Raw genomic sequence first — 20,614 nt, 5'->3', positions numbered from 1 at the left:
TATCACTCATCAATCGTACTTTTTCAATTGCAAAATGTGAGCAGATAAGGACATGCCTAGATTCTTTCAGTGAAAAAAACTTGGTATAACATGGACTGGGGAGTCAGAAGGCCTGAAATGACAACTCAGTTGACCTGGGATAAATCTCTGACACTTGAGTCTGCTTCTATATCCTTAAAATGAAATAATAAAAATTGCCCTACCTGGTAATATAATTAAGTTCTACATGTAGCTAATCTTTATTTAGTGCTTACCACATACCAGGCACTCTGCCAAGAACTTTGCCTTGTATTATCTTATTTAACCATCACAATAGCCCAATAAGCGAGGTTACCATTATTTTTACCAACTCCATTTTAATGATGAAGAAACTTAGGTTTAAAGAAATTACATAACTTATCCAATATTATCTAACCAGTAAGTAGCAGAGCTAGACCCACTGATTCCAAAACCTGTACACTTAACCACTAAGCAAACTACCTCTAATTACTGACCAACTACTACTATGTGCAAGGCACTGTATTAAGTACAATAGCAAATAAGACAAAAATGTCCTCATCATGAAGCTTCTATTTTCACAGAAGGGACACATGAAAAACGTTCAAAAATTCTTTTCTTATACTCATAATATTTTATTTTACCATTAAACAAACACACCAAAAAAACTTCAAGGTTTCTGCAGACCAGTTAGAATGATTTCTGTCCTGAACAATCAATGGATCAAAGAAAATATTAAAGAGGAAACAAAGTTTCCTGAGACAAATAAAAATGGAAACACGACATATCTTGTGGGATACTGCAAAAGCCAATTCTAAGAGGGAAGTTTATAGCAATAAAAGCCTCCATTAAAAATCAAGGAAGATCCCAAATAAACAACCTAACTCTACGTCTTAAGCAACTAGAAAAAGAAGAACAAACTGAGCCAAAGTTAGCAGAAGAAAGGAAATAATAAACATTCGAGCAGAAATAAATGAATTAGAGAACAGATTCACAGATATAGAGAACAAACTAGTTGTTACCAGTGAGAAGAGGGAAGTGGGGAGGGGCAATATAGGAGTACAGAATTAAGAGGTACAAATCATTATGTATAAAATAAGCTATAAAGATGTATTGTACAACACAGGGAATGTAGTCAATATTTTGTAATAACTATAAATGGCATATAATCTTTGAAAACTGTGAATCACTATATTGTACACCTGTATCTTGCATAATACTGTACATCAACTATACTTCAATTTTTAAAACAATAAAATAAGTGAATTCTATAATAGAAAAAAAATAGAAAAGATTAACCAAAATATGAGTTGGTTCCTTAAAAGATAAACAAAATTGACAAACTCTTAGCTAGACTAACCAATGAAAAAAGACAAAGGACCCAAATTAACAACATTATAAATGAAAAAGAAGACATTACAACTGCCACTACAGAAACTTAAAGGATCATAAGAGGCTACTATGAACAAATACACACCAACAAACTGGACAATCTAGAAGAAATGGAAGAATTCTTAGAACATACAGTTTACCAAGACTGAATCAGGAAAATATAGAAAATCTGAATAGACCAATTACTAGTAAAAAGAGTAAGTCAGTAATCAAAAATCTCCCACTGAAGAAAAGCCCAGGATCAGATGGCTTCCCTGGTGAATTTTATGAGACATTAAAAGAAGTAACACCAATCCTTCTCAAACTCTTCCAAAAAGTCAACAAGGAGGGAACATTCCCAAACTCCTTTTATGAGGTCAGCATTATTCTGATACCAAAAAGAAAAGGACACTACTCAAAAATTTTAGGCCAATTTCCCTGATGAATATATATACAAAAATTCTCAATAAAATACTAGCAAACTTAATTCAGTAGCAGGATAAAAGGATCATACACCATGATCAAGCAGGATTTATCCCTGGGATGCAAGGATGGTTAAATATATACAAATTAATCACTGTGATACATTACATTAATAGTATAAATGAATCATTTAATCATCTCAATAGACACAGAAAAAGCATTTGACAAAATTTAATATCCATTTATGACTAAAAACTCTTAAGAAACCAGGCATAGAAGGAACATATCTCAACATAATTTTACAGGGTATATATGACAAGCCCACAGCTAACATCATAATCAATGCTGAAAGGTTGAAAGCTTTTCTCTAGGATCAGGAACACGACAAGGGTGCCCAGTCTCACCACTCTTATTCAACATAGTACTAGAAGGTCTAGCTAGAGCAATCAAGCAAAAAAGAAAAGAAATAAAAGGTGTCAAAATTGGAAAGGAAGAAGTAAAATCATCTATTCTTGCAGATGACATGATTTTAGTGTTAGACTTAATCAATGAATTCAGTAAAGATGTAGGATACAAAATTAACATACAAAAATCAGTAAGTAGTGTTTGTACACACTAACAACAAATTTTCTGAAAAAGAAGGAAATAAATCCTGTTTACAATAGTATCAAAAATTATAAAATACTTAGAAATAAATTTAACTAAGGACGTGAAGGCCTCTACTCTGAAAACTATAAGACACTGATGAAAGAATTTGAAGAAGACACAAATGGAAAGATACCCCATGTTCAAAGATTGAAAGAATAGTTAAAATGTCTATACTACCAAAAGTCATCTATAGATTCAATGCAATCCCTATCAAAATGGAATTTTACCAGAAGTAAAAAAAAAGCACTCCTAAAATTTATATGGACTCACAAAAAACCCTGAATGCCAAAGAAATCCTGAGAAAGAAGAACAAAGTCAGGAGGCATGACACTTAATGCTTTTGAGTTATATAACAAAGTTATAGCCATCAAAACAGTATAGTACTAGCATAAAAACAGACCAATTGAACAGAATCAAGAGCCCAAAAATAAACCCAAGCATATAAGGTCAACTAATATTTGAAAAGGGAGCCAAGAATACTCAATGAAGAATGGACATCTTTTCAAGAAATGGTGCTAGAATAACTGGATATTCACAAGGACAAAAAGAAAACTGGATCCACATCTTATGACACTCCCAAAAATTAACTCAAAATGGACTAAAAACTTGAATGGAAGACCTGAAACCATGAAACTCGTGGAAGAAAACACAGGCATAAAGCTCCTTGACACAGGTCTTGGTAATGATTTTTTGGATATAACACTTATAGTACAAGCAGTAAAATCCAAAATAAACAAATGGGACAACAACAAACTAAAAAGCTTCTGCAGGGCAAAAGAAACCATTAACAAAGTGAAAAGACAACCTACAGAATGAGAGAAAAAATTTACAAACCATATATCTGATAAGGGATTAATATCCAAAATACATAAAGAACTCATACAACTCAATAGCAAAAAAACAAGACTTAATTTAAAAATGGGCAAAGGCCCTGAAGAGACATTTTTCCAGAGAAGATAGGTACGTGAAAAGATGCTCAACATCACTAGTCATTAGAGAAATGCAAATTAAAACCACAATGATGGGGGGAGGGCAAAGTTCAGTGGTAGAGTGCAATGTTTAGCATGCATGAGGTCCTAGGTTCAACCCCTGGTACTTCCATTTAAAAAAATAAATAAACAAACAAACCAAATTACCTCCCCTCCACCAAAAAAAAATTATAATAAAACCCCAATAAAATAGCACCTCATGCTTGTTAGAACTGCCATTATCAAAAAGACAAGAGGTAATAAATGTTGACATGGATGTGGAGAAAAGGGAACCCTAGGTTCCCTACAACCCTACAGTGCTGGTGGGAATATAAACTGGTACAGCCACTATAGAAAATAGTATGGCGGTTACCCCCCAAAATTAAAAATAGAACCACCACATGATCCAGAAAGTCCACTCCTGGGAATATATCCAAAGGAAACAAAAACACTTAACTGAAACAAGATATCTGTACCCCATGTTCATAGGAGCATTATTTACAATAGCCAAGGAATGGGAACAACCTAAGTGTCAATCAACAGATGAACAGATAACGAAGTTGTGGTGTATACATATAAAACAGAATATTATTCAGCCATTAAAAAAAATGAGGAAATTCTACCATTTGCAACAATATGGGTGGACCCTGAAGGGATTATGCTAAGTGAAATAAGTCAGACAGAGAAAGACAAATACTGTATGATCTCACTTACATGAAGAAAGGAAGGAAGGAAGGAAGGAAGGAAGGAAGGAAGGAAGGAAGGAAGGAAAGGAAAGGAAAGGAAAGGAAAGGAAAGGAAAGGAAAGGAAAGGAAAGGAAAGGAAAGGAAAGGAAAGGAAAGGAAAGGAAAGGAAAGGAAAGGAAAGAAAGGAAGGAAAGAAAGAAAGAAAGAAAGTCATAGAAAAAGAAATCAGACTTGTGGTTACCAGAGGCAGAGGGTGGAGGGAGGGGAAAATCTGAAGAAGGTAGACACAAGGTACAAACTTTCAGTTATAAGATAATTACGTACTAAGGATGTGATGAATACTGCTGTATGATATATAGGAAAAGTTATTAAGAGAGTAAATCCTAGAGGTTCTCACTACAAGGAGAATATTTTTTCTTTTTTCTTTCTTTTCTTTTTATTGTATCTATGGGAAGATGAATGTTAGCTGAACTTACCATGGCAATCATTTCACAGTGTATGTAAACTAAACTATCATGCTTTAAACTTATATAGCCATATATGTCAATTACTTCTCAATAAAACTGGAAAAAAATAAAAGTAGTAACTTGCATTTTTTTAAAAAAACGATTTCTGGGCATGGAGATTCTTAGTATTTCCTAGTCAATATTTAACACTTGCTATAGGGAAATTTATTCTTCTGACCTAATAGTTTGGATTTACTCCTTCTTTGCTACAGGTTAAAAATCTACATCGTTACTCCTCAATTAGATAATCTATAAGTAAACTGTGAACCAAATGAACCTGATGTAATCAAAAGCAACTTGGTAAGAATATTCGTAATGAGTGTTTAAAATTGGTAAAGAAAAATGCTAATTAAGAGTATACTGGATTGAAAACAAGAGGCTGTGGAGGGCACAAGAAACAAAGTGTCAGAAAAAAAAGAGATTATAAATATCTATGCTGGTACTGGCACACTGATTTTACATCATTGCTATCTAAACTCAACAACAAATAAAATATATTCCACACTTCCAAGTTTTCTTTCACCGCACATTATTCCTTCCTACTACCATCAAATATCCATTCCACCCCAACTTTTTCCTTCTACCAATTGACTTTTCCTGTTTAATATTCTACGTATTTTCCCATCCAGCCCCCTGCTATATTTCCTGAAAGCACATTTTCCACATTTTCTTTATACACGCCGTACAATTTACCTACACTACCCTTCCCCTAGTCCACCTAGTCAACTCCTAGCCATTCTTTCAGACTCAGTTCCAATGTCACCTCTTTATAAAGCACTCCTCAAGCTGATGCCTCTATACCAACTCAACTTGGTCACTCCCCTGTCTAGGATCCTATTTTCAAACAACATTGTTATTACTACTATTATTTGCTTATATGTCTTTCTCTGAAAGAAACTCCTAGAAAAGCATTATCATGGTTTTAAAAATGCCACACATGCCTAATTCAAATTTGTATCACCACATCATGGTACATGAAAGGCATTCAATATTTATCTTGACAAGGCACAGATTCAGAATAGCCACTAATTCCAGGCTGAGGAAAAAGAAAGAGAAAGACAGAACTGAGTAAAATGGCAAACTGTAAAAAAACACTTCCTTCTAACTATGATCTTGTGAGACTAACTATATAGGCCAAACTCTGTCCTACATCATAGACCGCTACTCCTTGATATTCTTTCCTATTTTCACAGGGTGACTATTCTGTCATAAGTTCTATTAATAACTCAGGATTAACTTCTTCAGTTTAAATATGACCTCATTTTTCTAAGCTATACAAAATCATAACATTTCTTCATTTCCTTTCTTATTTATCAAGAATGATGACCTATTCCCTTGTATGCATACTCACAAATACCCCAAGTATCTATTTGTGAACAGATTGATTTATGAGTCTGTCCTTCAATATCTAGCAGTGGTGGGTTGTTTTGTTTGTTTGTTTGTTTGTGGGGGGTAATTAGGTTTACTTATTTATTTTTTAATTAATTTTTTTTTTTTAGTGGAGGTATTAGGGATTGAACCCAGGACCTTGTGCATGCTAAGCACGCGCTCTACCGAGCTATACCCTCCCCCTATTTGCAGTGTTTTTATTGTTAAGAGTAGGAATGTGTATTTCTAGGTTAAGAAATTAATTAGTACTCAGGAACAAAACACTATCTAGAATAGTTCCTAATATATAGGCAATATTCAGTAAATGTGAAAGAAAAAAAGAGGAAAGAGAAAATCAAGAGGGAAAGAAGTCTAGTATATCCTGTAGAGTTTGATAAATTTGTCACTCCAGACTATTAACTTTTAATGGGCAAAAAACTGTGCCATTTTCTTCAATATACCCCTAGTGCCTACCATAGCATCTAGAACATAACAAGCTCTCAGTATCTATTTGATAAGTGAGTAAGTCAAAGGTCAACAAAATACTTCTTGTAAAGGCACAAAGTAATATTTTGGTAACTATTTTATGCTTTGGTAAATAGTAGCTATGCTTTACAATTCATATAGTCTCTATAGTGACTACTCAAAACAACTCTGCCATGGTAGCACAAAAGCAGCTATAGATAAAAAGAATGGCATGGCTGTGTTCCAATAAAACTTTATTCATAAAAACATGAGGTATTTAACCACAGTTTTAAAAAACAAAACACAAAAAACAAAAACAAGGAGGTAGATCATATTTGTCAAGCCCTGGGATGAATGAATGAAGTCAGACTCATAAATGTAAGGATTTGCTGAACAAATGGAAGAAAGGAAGAAAAGAGAGAGGGAGAGAAGAAGAAAGGAAAAAGGGAAGGAAGAAAAGATTAATGTTATCTCTGTCTTAGGAACAGAAAAAGAAAAATAAAAAGAGCTGTACTTGGTAAAGAGAAGTTATGAAACATGCATTTTCCTCCAAATAACTAAAACAAGAAAGTATACTTTTTCAAGTCGAAAGATGTGATCTCTTTCTAAGCGTTCTTCTGCTTGTTTCAAACCTAGCCTCTGCTCAGGTGTCAATGTAGATTCATCTATCACAGTGGCATTTTCTAAATAGTCCATCTCTGAAGAATTTTCTTTATTAGATTCATCATTCTTCGTTTTACCTGGAAAAGGAAGCAATTACTTAGTTACCATCAGAACTGGTAAATTAAATTTTTTTAAATGGAAAATAGGCATTCAATTTATACATATACAGAAAAAATACTCTTCCCTTATATTTTCCTTGGCTGTACAACTTGGTATACCTAAGTAAAATATAAGTAAAAGTTATTCATGGTATCAAAATTCACAAAGAAAAATCTACTTTATGAGTCAAATGCCTATTTTCTTCTTTCAATTTACCTGTATCATAATAGACAAATATGACTGAGATTAACTATACAAGGCTAACATAACCATCTTGCAGACTCTCTGAAGTAAAATGATATAAAGCTATTTCAAGTCCCAAAAATGACTCACTGAACTAAAGTCACTTTAGTGACTTTATCACTATAGAGTAGAAGCCAACAGAACATATATACTCCAGACCATAAACCCACACCAGGCTCCTTTTCTTCTTTGCTTTCACTGAACTCTTGGATAGCTCTACCACACCAGTATTTTTACTTTGCGTCTCTGTCTCCTAACTAGACTATAATCTTTTTAAGGCACGGACTATATGCTTTCAGTCTGCATTTCCAGCACCTAACAATATGTACCTGGCATACAGTAGGTTCCACCACCAGTGTGATTTTTTAAAATACAAACTGAACCATGTTATTCTCTTGCTTGTAATACTTAACAGGCTTTCAAAGAGTTCAGAATAAAGTTTAAACTCTGTAGCACATAAAATGCAGTTCGTGCCCTCCTGGAGGCAGTCAACAGTCTAAATACAGTAATTTCAAGTTTTTGTAAGTTGTATAAAGGGAAAAAACAGGTAATTGAGAGGGAGACAAACTTTAGATATGGTGGTCAGGGAAGGCTTCTCTGAGATTTTTAAGCCAAGGCCTCAAGAGAGCTAAGTTATCTATATATCTGATTTTACATCCTGACCTAACACTTTTCACTTCATTCATACCAAATATGCTAGAATGGATCACTGCTACTTCAAGTCTCAATGCCTTTACATGTACTGTTCCTTCTACCATCAAGGGCCCTCCCACTTCAAATAGTAATGTTTACTTGTCCTGCAAAGTTCAGCTTAATATCACCTATTTCAAAAGACAGTCTGATATTCTTTATATTCTCATAGCACCCTCTATATTCTCACACTTTCACAATAATGTAATTTGTATTTATTTACCTCCTACATTGGATAATAAATTCCTTGATACTAATGATCAGGTCTTATCCAACTTTGTACCTTCAGATTTTAATACAATGCCTAGACCAGAGATGACACTAACTAAGTGTGTTAAATAAGTAAACTGATTTGGATGTATCTAAAAGCGCTTCTAAAAGTAAATGCTCAAAATCAACCAATCTCTCCCCTCCGCCCTTAAAAGCCACTCTACATGCCATCTACAAGAACCCTGACAGTAGGTTCTATTTTTTGATAGCACTCATTTTCTGAACAAAAAAAAAATAGTGTGCCTCTGGAGGTGACGTGTCTCCTACCACAAGAAGAATACCACTCAGCAATTAAAAAAGTAATGGTATACTGATACATGCTACAACATAGATAAATCTTAAAAACACGATTAGTGAAAAAACCCAGACACAAAAGGCCACATGTTGTGTGATATGTGATTTCATTCACATAAAATAGGCAGATCTAGAGACAGAAGTAAATTAGTGGTTGAAAGTGCCTAGGAGGAGAGGGTAATGAATACTGACTGCTAACGGGTATGGAGTTTCCTTTGGGGGTGAGGAGAGGGTAATGAATACTGACTGCTAACGGGTATGGAGTTTCCTTTGGGGGTGATGAAAATATTCAAGATTTAGACAGTGGTAATGTCTACACAACTTTGCAAATATATTTTAAAACACACTGTATATTTTAAAATGACAAGTTTTATGGCATGTGAATCTCAATAAAACTAATATAAAAAGGTAAATAAGAAAAAATTTTAGATGAGAATAAAACTACAGAGAAAAATTAAACAGGTAAAAGGAATAAGGATTGCCAGAGGTGGAGGTGAGGGCTGTAAATTTTAGGTAAGTGACACAGCAAAAGAATCACTGAGAAGGTGAAAGAGGTAAGAGAACTAGCAATATGGACGTCTAGAAGAGTGTTTCAGGCAAGAGGAAAAAGCAAATGCAAAAGATACCAGGTAGACATTTGCCTTCACGTATGAGGAACTGCAAGGAAACCATGCAGTTGGAAAAGAGAGAGAAAGGGTGAGAAGTAGGTAATGAGGGCAGAGAAGTGGAGGAGAATGCTGAAGATACTTCAAGGACACTAGCTTTTACTGATGTAAGGGAAACCATCAAAACATTTTGAACAGCAGTAACATGATGCAAATAACTTGAACAGGATCATTCTGGCTACTAAGTTGAAAGTACAATGAAGGGTGGTATAAGCGAAAATAAGAAAATGACTTAGGTTATGCTGCTCAAAAGCATGATATTGACCAGCAGCATCCGCCTCATTCAGGAGCTTGTTAGAAATCCAGTATCTCAGACTCTAGATTTTCTACATCAAAAAATCTCTGAGAATGGAGCCCAAGAATCTGAATTTTAATACAATTTCCAGGTGATTCATATGCATATTAAAGTTTGAGGAGCCCAGATCTAGAATACCTTCCCCTCATATATTCACCAGGCTCACTCTCTCACCTCTTACCTTCAAGCAATTTGCTCTAATGTCACCTTCTCAGTGACAATTTAAATTTGATACACCACCACCAGAAACAGCAGCATTATTTCCTATGACCTTTCCTGTTTTATTTTCCTCATAAGATTTATCACCATCTAATTTATTATATACTTTTGTTAATTATTACATTTGTTGTCTGTCTCCTCTAGAATATTAACTCCGTAAGAGCAGTGTTGTCTGTTTTGTTCACTGCTATATTCCTAGAGACTAAATCAGTATCTGGCACATCGCAGAGACCCTCCAAAAATATTTACTGAATGAATGAATGGCAAAAGGAAAATGGTGAAATGCTAGGTGGGCACTAAAGTTGGGCCTAATGGAGATTAATCTACCAATCTCAGGTGGACTTGAGATTAATCAAAATTCTATAAAGCCTATTAAGCCAAAATACACAATGATCTAGATATAGGTTTTATTCTATTTAATTTACAACGGGGAATCTAATGGGAAATCACTCATTCAAATATTAAGTTGGGTTTTTTCATATGAGAAAAAAATGCTGAATTATTATGTGTGAACATGACTTCAAGGCAGATATTCTACATATTGAAGAAAATTCTTTACAATATGAGAAGCATTTGTGAAAAATGATTGCTACACTATAAACTCATTCTTTCTAATTTGTTAAAACAAGTCTCCCAAAAGGACAACTACTCGGTCTACTAGCTTCCTTAAGCTAATTCAACTTGTTCTCCATCTTAATAACAAAACTGTAATTGGAGAAAATAATAAAAAGATACTCATTGCCATTGCACGCCTAATGTGTCAGGCACTACATGAAACACTCTATTGGATTATTTCACTTAACCTTTATAACAAAGGCAGCAGCATCTCTACTTTTAAAAACTTGAGGAAATTGAGACTGTTTTAAATGATAAGCAGCTTACCCAAGTTTATAAAGTTATTAAATGGGGAAGATAAGGTTAAAAATCTATGAAATTTTACTCCAGAGCTCACAATCTTAACCATCTCGCTGTCACCTTATTTTGTCACTTTTTAAAAGAATAATCTTTAAATCAGATTTTTCACTAATTCAAGTGATGAGACCCTTACAAGAGATCTTATGCAATAGTATTTCCCAACTTCGATCAATCACATACTATCATGTTTAGATGTGCCATATCTAAACACTACCAGTACTATTATTTATTTGATATTGTCTTTAAACTGACTTACTTTTTTTGGCATTGTCCTAAGCCATATCTATATAAAATGATTAAGTTGATATCTTTTCTTATAAAAATATCTCTATTAAATGGAAAAAAAGTTCTGTCAATATAACATCAAAGACATGAACAATATTTCTAAACAATTAAAGCCCAGATCAAGATCCCATAAGAAAATGAATTTTACACAAATAGTTCTCAAGTAAATTTCAATAGTGTCCTAATGAATCTCTGCTTCCAGTCTTGCTCCTGTCAAAGAATTTCCTATAATAAAAAAGATAAACATATATACACACACATACACAAACATATATATGATTATAGCACTACCTTGCTTAAACTCTTCAGCAGCTTCTCAAAACACTAATAAAGTCCAAACTGTCTATAATGTCCTAAAAGGCCCATTATTCTCCAATTCTGCTGTGCCTTTTCAGCTGCATCTTTTGCCACATTTCCCCTCAAGTCCCTGTTCTGGTCATACTGAATCTTACTTGCGGTCATACTTGCAGTCTCATATTTATATCATGCATTTTCCCAATCCAAAGTCTAATCCATCAATTAAATCATATACTTTCTCAATTCTAAGTTTTTGGGTCTGAACTAAATTACCACTTTACTTGTCTGTATCACCCCCACCTAACTAGAAGCTTCCCTGAGGTCTGGGGCTGTGGCTTTTTACTTTTCTATTCTAAACACATGCAAGACATATAATAGGAACTCAATATATACATGTTTCGTGAATGAATGAGCAATGTATTACTAGGACCATTTAAAAGAAGTGTGTGTCTATGTGTGTATACTGACTACAGGAGTCACTAAATTTGTATTTGCACAGGTTTTGTACCTACCATACTAAATGTTTTCTAGCTTAAAGAGCCATATTATTGTTTATTTTGTAATTAAAGTAGTTAAAATCAAACTATAGATAATCTAAAGAATATTAATTTTTAAATATCTCTCAAAAATGTGACTTGTAGGATAATCTGATTTGTACTTACTCAAATCATCTGATATGTCTTCAATTCCTGAAGCACTATCATCAGAATCACCAGTATTATCTGTACATGTTTGTTTCTTCTGAGATCGTTGTGAGTTTTCCAGAGCAGATTTTTCTCCCTCTGTAACATCAATATTCACTTTGTCCAGAGAAGTAAAGGAGCTTGGAATTTTTTTTCCAATCTGCTGCAATTCTGTCTGTCTCATGTTTTCTTTCAATAGTAAACTTGGTACCTTCTCAGCTTCTGGGGGTAAACTGGGCACCTTTTCTGATTTCATCTGAGAACCGGGTGCTTTTTCTGCTCTCCTCTGTGAATTAAGTGTCTTTTCTACTACTGTTGCCTGGAAGCTGGGTGTCTTTTCTGTCTTCACTGGTGAATTAGATGACTTTGGTGACTTCTCTGCTTTTGCCTGTAAACTGGGTGCCCTTTCTACTTTTGCCTGTGAAATAGGTACTTTTTCTGATTTCACTGGTGAATTAGGTGATTTTTTTGCTTTGCAATGACTTTGATCTCGAAGGACTAACCCCAAATCTTTAGGGCCTGGAACACTGGCAGCATTTACTTTACATGATTTAACTTCTGTTTTTTCTATACAAATATCATTTTGCTTATTTTTTTTAGTACTATTCCTATTTGGAGAATTGGTCCCAATTTCTTTTATGGATTTATCATTTCTAGCTTTCAAAGTTTGATTAGTTATAACTTTAACTGTTTTGCTTTCTTCAGAAAGAGCCCAAGCATTCTTCTTTGGTTCGTGATTTTCATTTTTAGAGGTCTTAGACTCTTCCATTATTTGAAAACCTGCTTCTTTCCAATTGTGATATTGTAAAATGGCAGATCTCCGGTAGTTTGAATTGCTTCAAATCCAGTTTAGGCAAGCAAACTATTGGGGGAAAAAAAAGTGTTATTTAAAATGTAAAAGCCATTTTTAAAAAATTGGTTAGACACAAAGATTTTAAAGTTTATTCTCAAAACTAAATAAAAAAAAAAAACTCTGAAAACTACATGAGAAGGAGTTAAAGCTCACCTAGTAAATAACAGCAAAACACCCGTAAAGGAGGTTCTAATATAATCCTGGCAATATGACATCAAAAAAAGGAAATTTTAGAAGTAAAAGGTTGCTTTACATTACTCAGTAAGAATTTCAACCCAAAGGGAAACAAAACATGCAACTGATGCACCACAATTAACATAAGAGGAAATGGAACCAAAAAAAAGAATTCCAATTCATATGCAATCCAAACTACAGGGAATAAGTTTACAGAAGCCTAAGCAGTAAGCTCTCGTCTACATGACTTTTCTACTAAATACTACCTATCTATACAGCTAACCTACTTCTAACTTGACTTTCTCTAAACACGGAGAATCAACGTCAATAGACTTTCTCCACCTCTGAAGCACAAAGGAGTTTAAATAAATTCTTCCGAGGTAAGAAAATTTTACAAACCAACACGTACCCAGAGCTAAAAAGTGACAGTAATATACTATACAACGATACAACAGTCATGATACATGTTATTATACACTTGTCAAAATCCACAGAATGGATATCCCTAAGAGTGAACCCTAAGGTAAACTATGGACTTTGGGTGATAATGACGTGTCAATGTACGTTCACTGATTGTAACAAATGTACCACTCTAATGCAGGGATGTTGATTGTGGGGGAGGCCATTCCTGCATGGAGGAAGGGAGATTATGGGCACTCTGTAGTTTCTGCTCAATTTTGCTGTGAAACTAAAACTGCTCAAACAAAATAGTAACGTTTAGAAAAAAGATGATAGTAAGAAAGAACACAAAAATCAGTCAGAACCCATTTTGTTATAAAATATAATACGAACTATCAACCTTTCACCACAGAGTACGAACTATAAACAAATGAAAATACTGCACTTTGTTAAATTATTTCTATATTGGAATGACCTTGTATACTACATATTATGGAAATCAGGATTTTTTTACTTTTCACTTTGCCCTGTATGCCTTAAATTCAGTCCTATGCCTCTAAACAAAGATTAACAATATGAATAAATATTAGAGTCAGGAAAAGCAAACTGCACGTAGCATCTTTGATTTTACTTGGTTAATTTATTAAATTATAAATTTGGGCAGCCAAACACCTCTAAGCATTTAACTATACATCATATCAACACAAAAATAATACCAAAATTCAAAACTTTAGAACACAATTCATTTACTACAGACTATGTTTATTCCAAAGTACATTTCCAAAAAAAAAAAATAGAAATTAAACTTACCTAGTTATATCTCCACTGAAACATCCTACTCAACTTGGACCTAGCTTTTATAATTCCTATTTATACTACAGTCCTCTACATCCTCTGCCTTGATCTCTGCCCATCTGTCCAGATAATATTAACATAATCTTTTATGCAAAAAAAACCTACTAGATAGATAAGCAACAAGAATATATTGTATGGCATAGGGAATTATAGCCATTATCTTGCAATAACTTTTAATGGAGTATAATCTCTAACAATACTGAATCATTATGCTATACATCTGAAACTAGTATAATATTGTAAATCAGCTATATTTCAATAATAAAAAAACTTCCTAGGTGCTTCTTTCTGAATTATTTTACAAAATGATATTAAATAAATTATGGTAATTAAAATTTAAGCCAAAACCTAGACTTTCACCATTAACTTCTTTTTTTTTTTTTCATTTTATTTTTTATTGAAGTGTAGTTGATTTAAGATATTAGTTTCAGGTGTACAGCAAAGCAATTCAGTTACACACATACATACGTATATACATATACATTTTCAGATTCTTTTCCATTATAGCTTATTACAAGAAACTGAATATAGCTCCCTGTGCTACACAGTAGGTCCTTGTTGTTTATCTATTTTATATATAGTAGTGTGTATCTATTAACTTCTTTTTTGACTAACATAATTTTCCAGTAAAAAGCTATAGCATTTTTATCTATAAAAGAATGTTTTCACTCCTAATTTTCAGATATTTAAATTTATTTAATTAATACTTTCTCTTACTATTCTTGATAAAATTTTTTTAAATAACTGTCAAAAAAGTTGCCAAATGTACCTAAATTCTTGTAGAAACTGCTGCAGGTTCCTAATTTTAAAAATAAAAATGGGTTTTATTCTGAAAGAAAATAGTTTACTCTTATTCAGCAAACAAAATATTTTAAATTTTCTAATGCTATTCTACAGTAATAACTCTTTAATAATTTTGTAGATGTCATCTCACTGACAAAAGCCTAAACAATAAAGACTCGATATAGCAAAATTCATCCATAATTCTGTTTATAAAACTTTCTACACATACTATTTTTCACTCAAAAAAAAAGAAAAAAAAATCCCAACCCTCTATAAATCAAATCTGTATGTATAAATAAAAGCCACAGAGATTTTTTTTTAAATCAATGTATTTAATACAGATAAATGCTAGTGAGAAGTTAAAGATTTAGAAAACTTGCAGGTTTTATTTTAAGTGAGTAATTTGTTTCATATAACTAAAAGTACATTTGATCTTTTTTTATTGAAGCATAGTTGATTTATAATGTTGTTTTAGTTTGATATACAGCATACTGATTCAGTTTTTTATATATGTATGTGTATATATATAAATATTATACATATTTATATATATTCTTTTTCATTACAGGTTATTACAAGATAGTGAATGTAATTCCCTGTGCTACATAGTAGAACCTTATTATTTATTAAATTTTTAATAGGAACAATGTGCTATGAAAAAACAGGCCATAGTTATTTTCTAATCTTCCTCATCTTTTCTTGTATGAGTAGCAAATGTCTTACTGCTTCCAAAAAAGAAAGTGTGGTAATTTTACAGTAAAACTGCTATTTTTAATTCTTTCTTTTAAGCTATCAACAGTACAAAATTTTCTCCCAAAAGTTTTAAGTTGTAGAAATGAAATTTTCTCTGAAGAGATAAGGTTTTGAAAATAAGGTTCACTGCTTCCCAAGTACACACTCAGCAAAATTGGTTCAATCAAATAAAAATGTCAGACCTACTTTCTAGTACCTGGTTACATTTTTAGAATGCAGCAAATGAGTATTAAGTGAGATTCTAACCTTAAATAACCATTTATTAACAAGAAAATACAGATAATTTTAATGCATTTATTCTAAAAGTGTTTGACTATAGAAAACAATAGCATTTAGAATGTGTTCCATTTCATTTTTAAGTAAATCATTAAACATCAGTCCATTTCTTACTTCTAATCATGTAGTCTGCCTTCCATGAATCCTTACAATGTCTACCACAATGCTAGGTACTTAACAAACATTCAACATCACTGGCAATTAAAGGAATAGCTACTTCAGACTGATGTCTTTACATCACTCTCTTTCTCCTGCAAACCGAAGTCTTTAGCAAAAATTGGAATTGTTTCACTCAGTTTTTGATGCCTTTCTGTAATTATTCATCATTCAACTGGCAAACCAGCCTACAAGTTCTGGGGCCTGAGACTTAAGAGTTGTTTCAATACACTAGCTGAGAAAGTTTACCTGAAACAACTGTTCCATAACTAATGAAGAAGCTAGTCACAGCGCGAGTTACTATTCAAGTAACCTTTCATGGAACAGACAAAGGAAATAACTGTAAGGCATAATTATCAGAATCTCCTACTTCTTTGAAAAAAAAATTACATAATGAGCCAATTTCAACTAAACTATAAAGTGAGTGGCTGAATCAGCTACCTTTAGCATCTACTCCAACTGAAATGTTATAATGCAGTACAAATCCTAAAACAGTGATGCTAATGTTGTATTTGTTCTGATAATTTTACAAATTAGAGAAAATTAACAAGAATATCTCAGGCTCCATACAGACACAGCATTTGTACAGAAGTAAACTATACTTATTGTGATCATTTCTTAATATATACAAATATTGAATCATTATGTTGTCCACCTGAAACTAATATAATATTGTGTCAATATTACCTCAATTAAAAGAAAGAGAGGGGAAAAAAAAACAACTAGCATTGGTAGCCAATAGTCTCCTACAGGAAAAAAGCTTGCTATAAGCAAAGGAATTCCATATAAACTAAGATGCCAGAGACTGAATTATTATACATGGTATGTGCTTAATAAATAAATTTTAAGTTAATATATTATTAAACATTTTTAAATGACTAAACGCTTAGCAATTATATAATCTGGCATTTGCAATTGATTATATTTAACACTGAAATACTAGCGGTAATAAACCATCCTTAAAATACTGATTACCTTTAAGGCAGTAGTTCTCAAATTTTAGCATTTACCAAAATCAGTTGGAAGGTCCCATTTCCAGAGTTTCTGATTCAACAGGTCTGGGATTGAGGCCCAAGAATTTGCCTTTCTAACAAATTTCCAGGTGATTCCCATGTGGCAAGGCTAAGCACTACAAGTGAAGAATCAATGCTCTAAGGAATGGTTCTTAAAGCAGAAGTGAAGGGAAATCAAACTCTTCTGTACAATTTTACACACAATGAAGAATTTGATTCATGTTGGTCACCCCACTAGACTGTAAACCCCAAGAGGTAAGAAACCATTTCTGATTTTGCTTACCATTATATCTTCAGTGCCTACTACAGTGCCTAATACAAAGCATACGATAAATTTGTTAAAAGGATTAATAAAAATTAGCTTAAATTATTTTTAATTGTTCACACTTTAAAAATTAACTATAATAAATCCAAAAGATATGTAATTGCATGATACCTTATATAGCTTACACATAACCAGAAAATGTCTTTCTTTCAGAAAGCCTTCCCTAATCCATTCCCTATACTCCCACCACCCAGGCTAGACTGGATAAGTATGCCTCTTTCTATGAAATGTGATTTTACCGTTCTTATAGCACTTGGCACTTAATATTTTTCATGTATTAACTTCCTATTTGGAGTATAGGAATTTTTTTCCAATATGCTTCTTACAAAACAAATACATTTACACAGTTTAAAAAGTAAATAATATTACAAGGTAAAACAGTATTCTTCTACCAACTACCAATCTCTCTCCTCAAAAGCAACTACTTTCAACTCTTCTGGCTGTTTCTTATGTGATTTATCTCTGTATTTCCAAATTATATGTTAAGCTTATATTTTTTATTTTGCTTTAGTTTTAGATATTATCTATTGACTTTCTACAGGCAGAATTGTACACATACATATGTTCCTATCCCACCACCATCCTCCCAGGATGACATAATACAATATACTAATATTATTCATGGCTAAACCAAATATACCACAGCACAGAGTTTTCTACATAACTATCAAAATTCATTTTTTCCTTTTTCTTGGCCACATGGCTCAAATACATTTCCCAACCTTCCCTGCAGTTAGGTGTGACCTTAAAATCAAATTCTTACCCTCTCCATACTCTTCCTTTCTCATTGGTTAAATTTTCAATCATCTATCTTCAATCATATAGCCAACAATTACACTCTAATCCAGACCAGTGACTCTCCAACTTTTGTGCACAGGAATCAACTACATTCTAAGCGCAGAGTCTGTTTTCAGTAGGTTTTAAGTGAGAACTAATATTCTGCATTTCTAACAAGCCCAGGTGAAGTCCACACTGCCAGCCCTTCGCCATACTTTTGGCTGGACATCATTACCAATGGAATTTGGGGCTCCTGAATGACCATACACAACAAAGTATGCATCTGGATCTAGTGACCACTCACCTAGCAAATATTACATGAGAGAGAAAACTGTTTTTTAAGCCATTAAACTGCTGGATCTTTCTGTCACAGAAGCCTAATCTTTTGACTTAAGTAACATATATACTGTAATTGCATTTCCCTTTTGGTATACTTTTCAGTTTTACCTGAAATTAATCATTATCTCATTTTTCTTCAGTTTTTAACATACCTATCAATAATTCATTGACAGAACCATAAATCTTCTCTCAATGTGTTCAAATACATCAAGTAATCCATATGTTTGTTTTTGGTGGTGGTGTTCTCTCCTTGGACATCCCCTGTCTGGTAATTTCTGGTCACTACTAGACTTCCACCACAGCTGTCACCCCGAGATTTCTTTCCCTTTCACTGTCATCCTACCAATTCCCATCGACTTTCTCATGCTGACTCTTCTATTTTCCTCTTCCATGATTTACTCCCTCCTTTTTGGTAGAGCACATCCTGTGGTAGCTTTCTGAGAAAGGAAACAAGAAAGGCATTGAAGAAAACAATTATGCCCTACTTTTGACATTTCATTCTGTGTAGAGGGACATACATTATCATAACATTCCTGACTTCTTTCCACTCCCTTCATTCTTTCCTTTCCTAAGGAGATGGGGTAACTTATTTGATCAGTGACTTTGGAAAAATTATCTGGGCAAAACTTAGCATCTTCCTCTCTCCTTCCTCTTTGCATCCTGCTGTTCACAAGAAAGAAAATTCCATCCTCTCATTTATACTCTAACATTTACAGGTGCAAGCCCCACACAGGGCCTGTTACTATTCAGCTCTGCCAGTGCCTGACTGGGTAAGTGCCTAATTCTGTCAATGAGTATAACCAAATCATTTGAAAATATAAGTCCCATTCTCTAATGTGAATCATTTTTTAAAAGACATCAGTGGTTTAATGGATGGTGGGATCATACACACCTGAAGCAAGATCCTGGAGTGACACCTCACCATGTACAACAGACAGTGGGCAGGACATAGAGTCCTCTAATGTGAATTTTATCTGTAATAAAAATAGTATTTTGGTCTCTTCCTTTATCTCTCTCAATTTGTTCAAAATTAGGAAGGGAAAGACAGTACTGTTTATTAGGCTCCATTAAGCTTCAATAAGGAGTAAGTTTTATAAAACTTTTCATATTTGAAATGTTTTCATTCTATATTCATATTTTGTTTGACTATGTTTAAAATTCAATTTAGAAAAAATCATTCACTAAATCTTACAGTTATTGTTTCAATAATTTCTTGTTTCTAGTGTTACTACTGAGAAAATTATGCCATTCTTATTCTCCACCTTTTTTACTGAACAGTTTTTTTTTTTTATCAAAACTTTTAGGATATTCTCTTTCCTCAATGTTCTGTAATGTACAGGTGATAATCCCTGGTGCAGCTATTTCTTCATTCATTTTGGTGGGCATTCAGCTGGTTCTTTTAATCTCTAACTCAAGTCCTTCACTTTTGGAAATTTTTTTCCTGTGTTATGTCTTCTGTAAGTTCCTCCCTTTCATCTTCTCTGTTCTTTTTCTAGAGCTCTCATTAGTTGAACTTCAGGCCTTCTACATTGATCCTCCTCCAATTATCTCATCTTTTCTCTCCATTTCCCATCTCTCTGTTGTCCTTCCTGAGTGAATTTCCTCAGCTTTATCTTCCAACCCTTCTGTATTTGGAGAGGGAGGCATGGAGGGAACCTACTGTATGTTCACTTCTAAGAACTCTCTAATTCTCTGATTATTTCTTTTCACAGCACTCTGTTCTTGTCTCACAGTTATTATCTCCTATTTCTGAAAACACTAATAGTTTTCCTGAAATTTCTTCTGCTACCTATATTATTTGTTTTCTGAATTCCTTATTTGCTTTCTTCTCTATCTTGCATACAAACACATTCATGATAG

At 33.3% G+C, this 20,614-nt stretch overlaps 1 protein-coding gene across 10 annotated transcripts in view; it reads right to left on the bottom strand.

Annotated features, from left to right (window-relative positions):
* Window positions 1-20,614, bottom strand: part of TUT4 (terminal uridylyl transferase 4) — a 132,931-nt gene that overhangs the window by 92,770 nt on the left and 19,547 nt on the right. For 9 of the 10 annotated variants that reach the window (XM_031465137.2, XM_031465136.2, XM_031465131.2 and 6 more), the window contains exons 2-3: window positions 12,031-12,913; window positions 7,010-7,173 (exon numbers count right to left, since the gene is read on the bottom strand). In XM_031465137.2, coding sequence (XP_031320997.2) covers window positions 7,010-7,173; window positions 12,031-12,820 — 954 coding nt within the window. In that variant the 5' untranslated portion in view covers window positions 12,821-12,913. Of the gene's footprint in view, window positions 1-7,009; window positions 7,174-12,030; window positions 12,914-18,906; window positions 19,727-20,614 lie in introns of those variants that run through there. The other variant, XM_031465132.2, reaches the window with a different exon arrangement.

The sequence above is a fragment of the Camelus dromedarius genome, chromosome 14, assembly GCF_036321535.1.
Source record: "Camelus dromedarius isolate mCamDro1 chromosome 14, mCamDro1.pat, whole genome shotgun sequence".
Lineage (NCBI taxonomy): Eukaryota > Metazoa > Chordata > Mammalia > Artiodactyla > Camelidae > Camelus > Camelus dromedarius.
The sequence above is the reverse complement of the archived record's forward strand: the minus strand, read 5'-3'. Positions and strand labels throughout refer to the sequence as shown.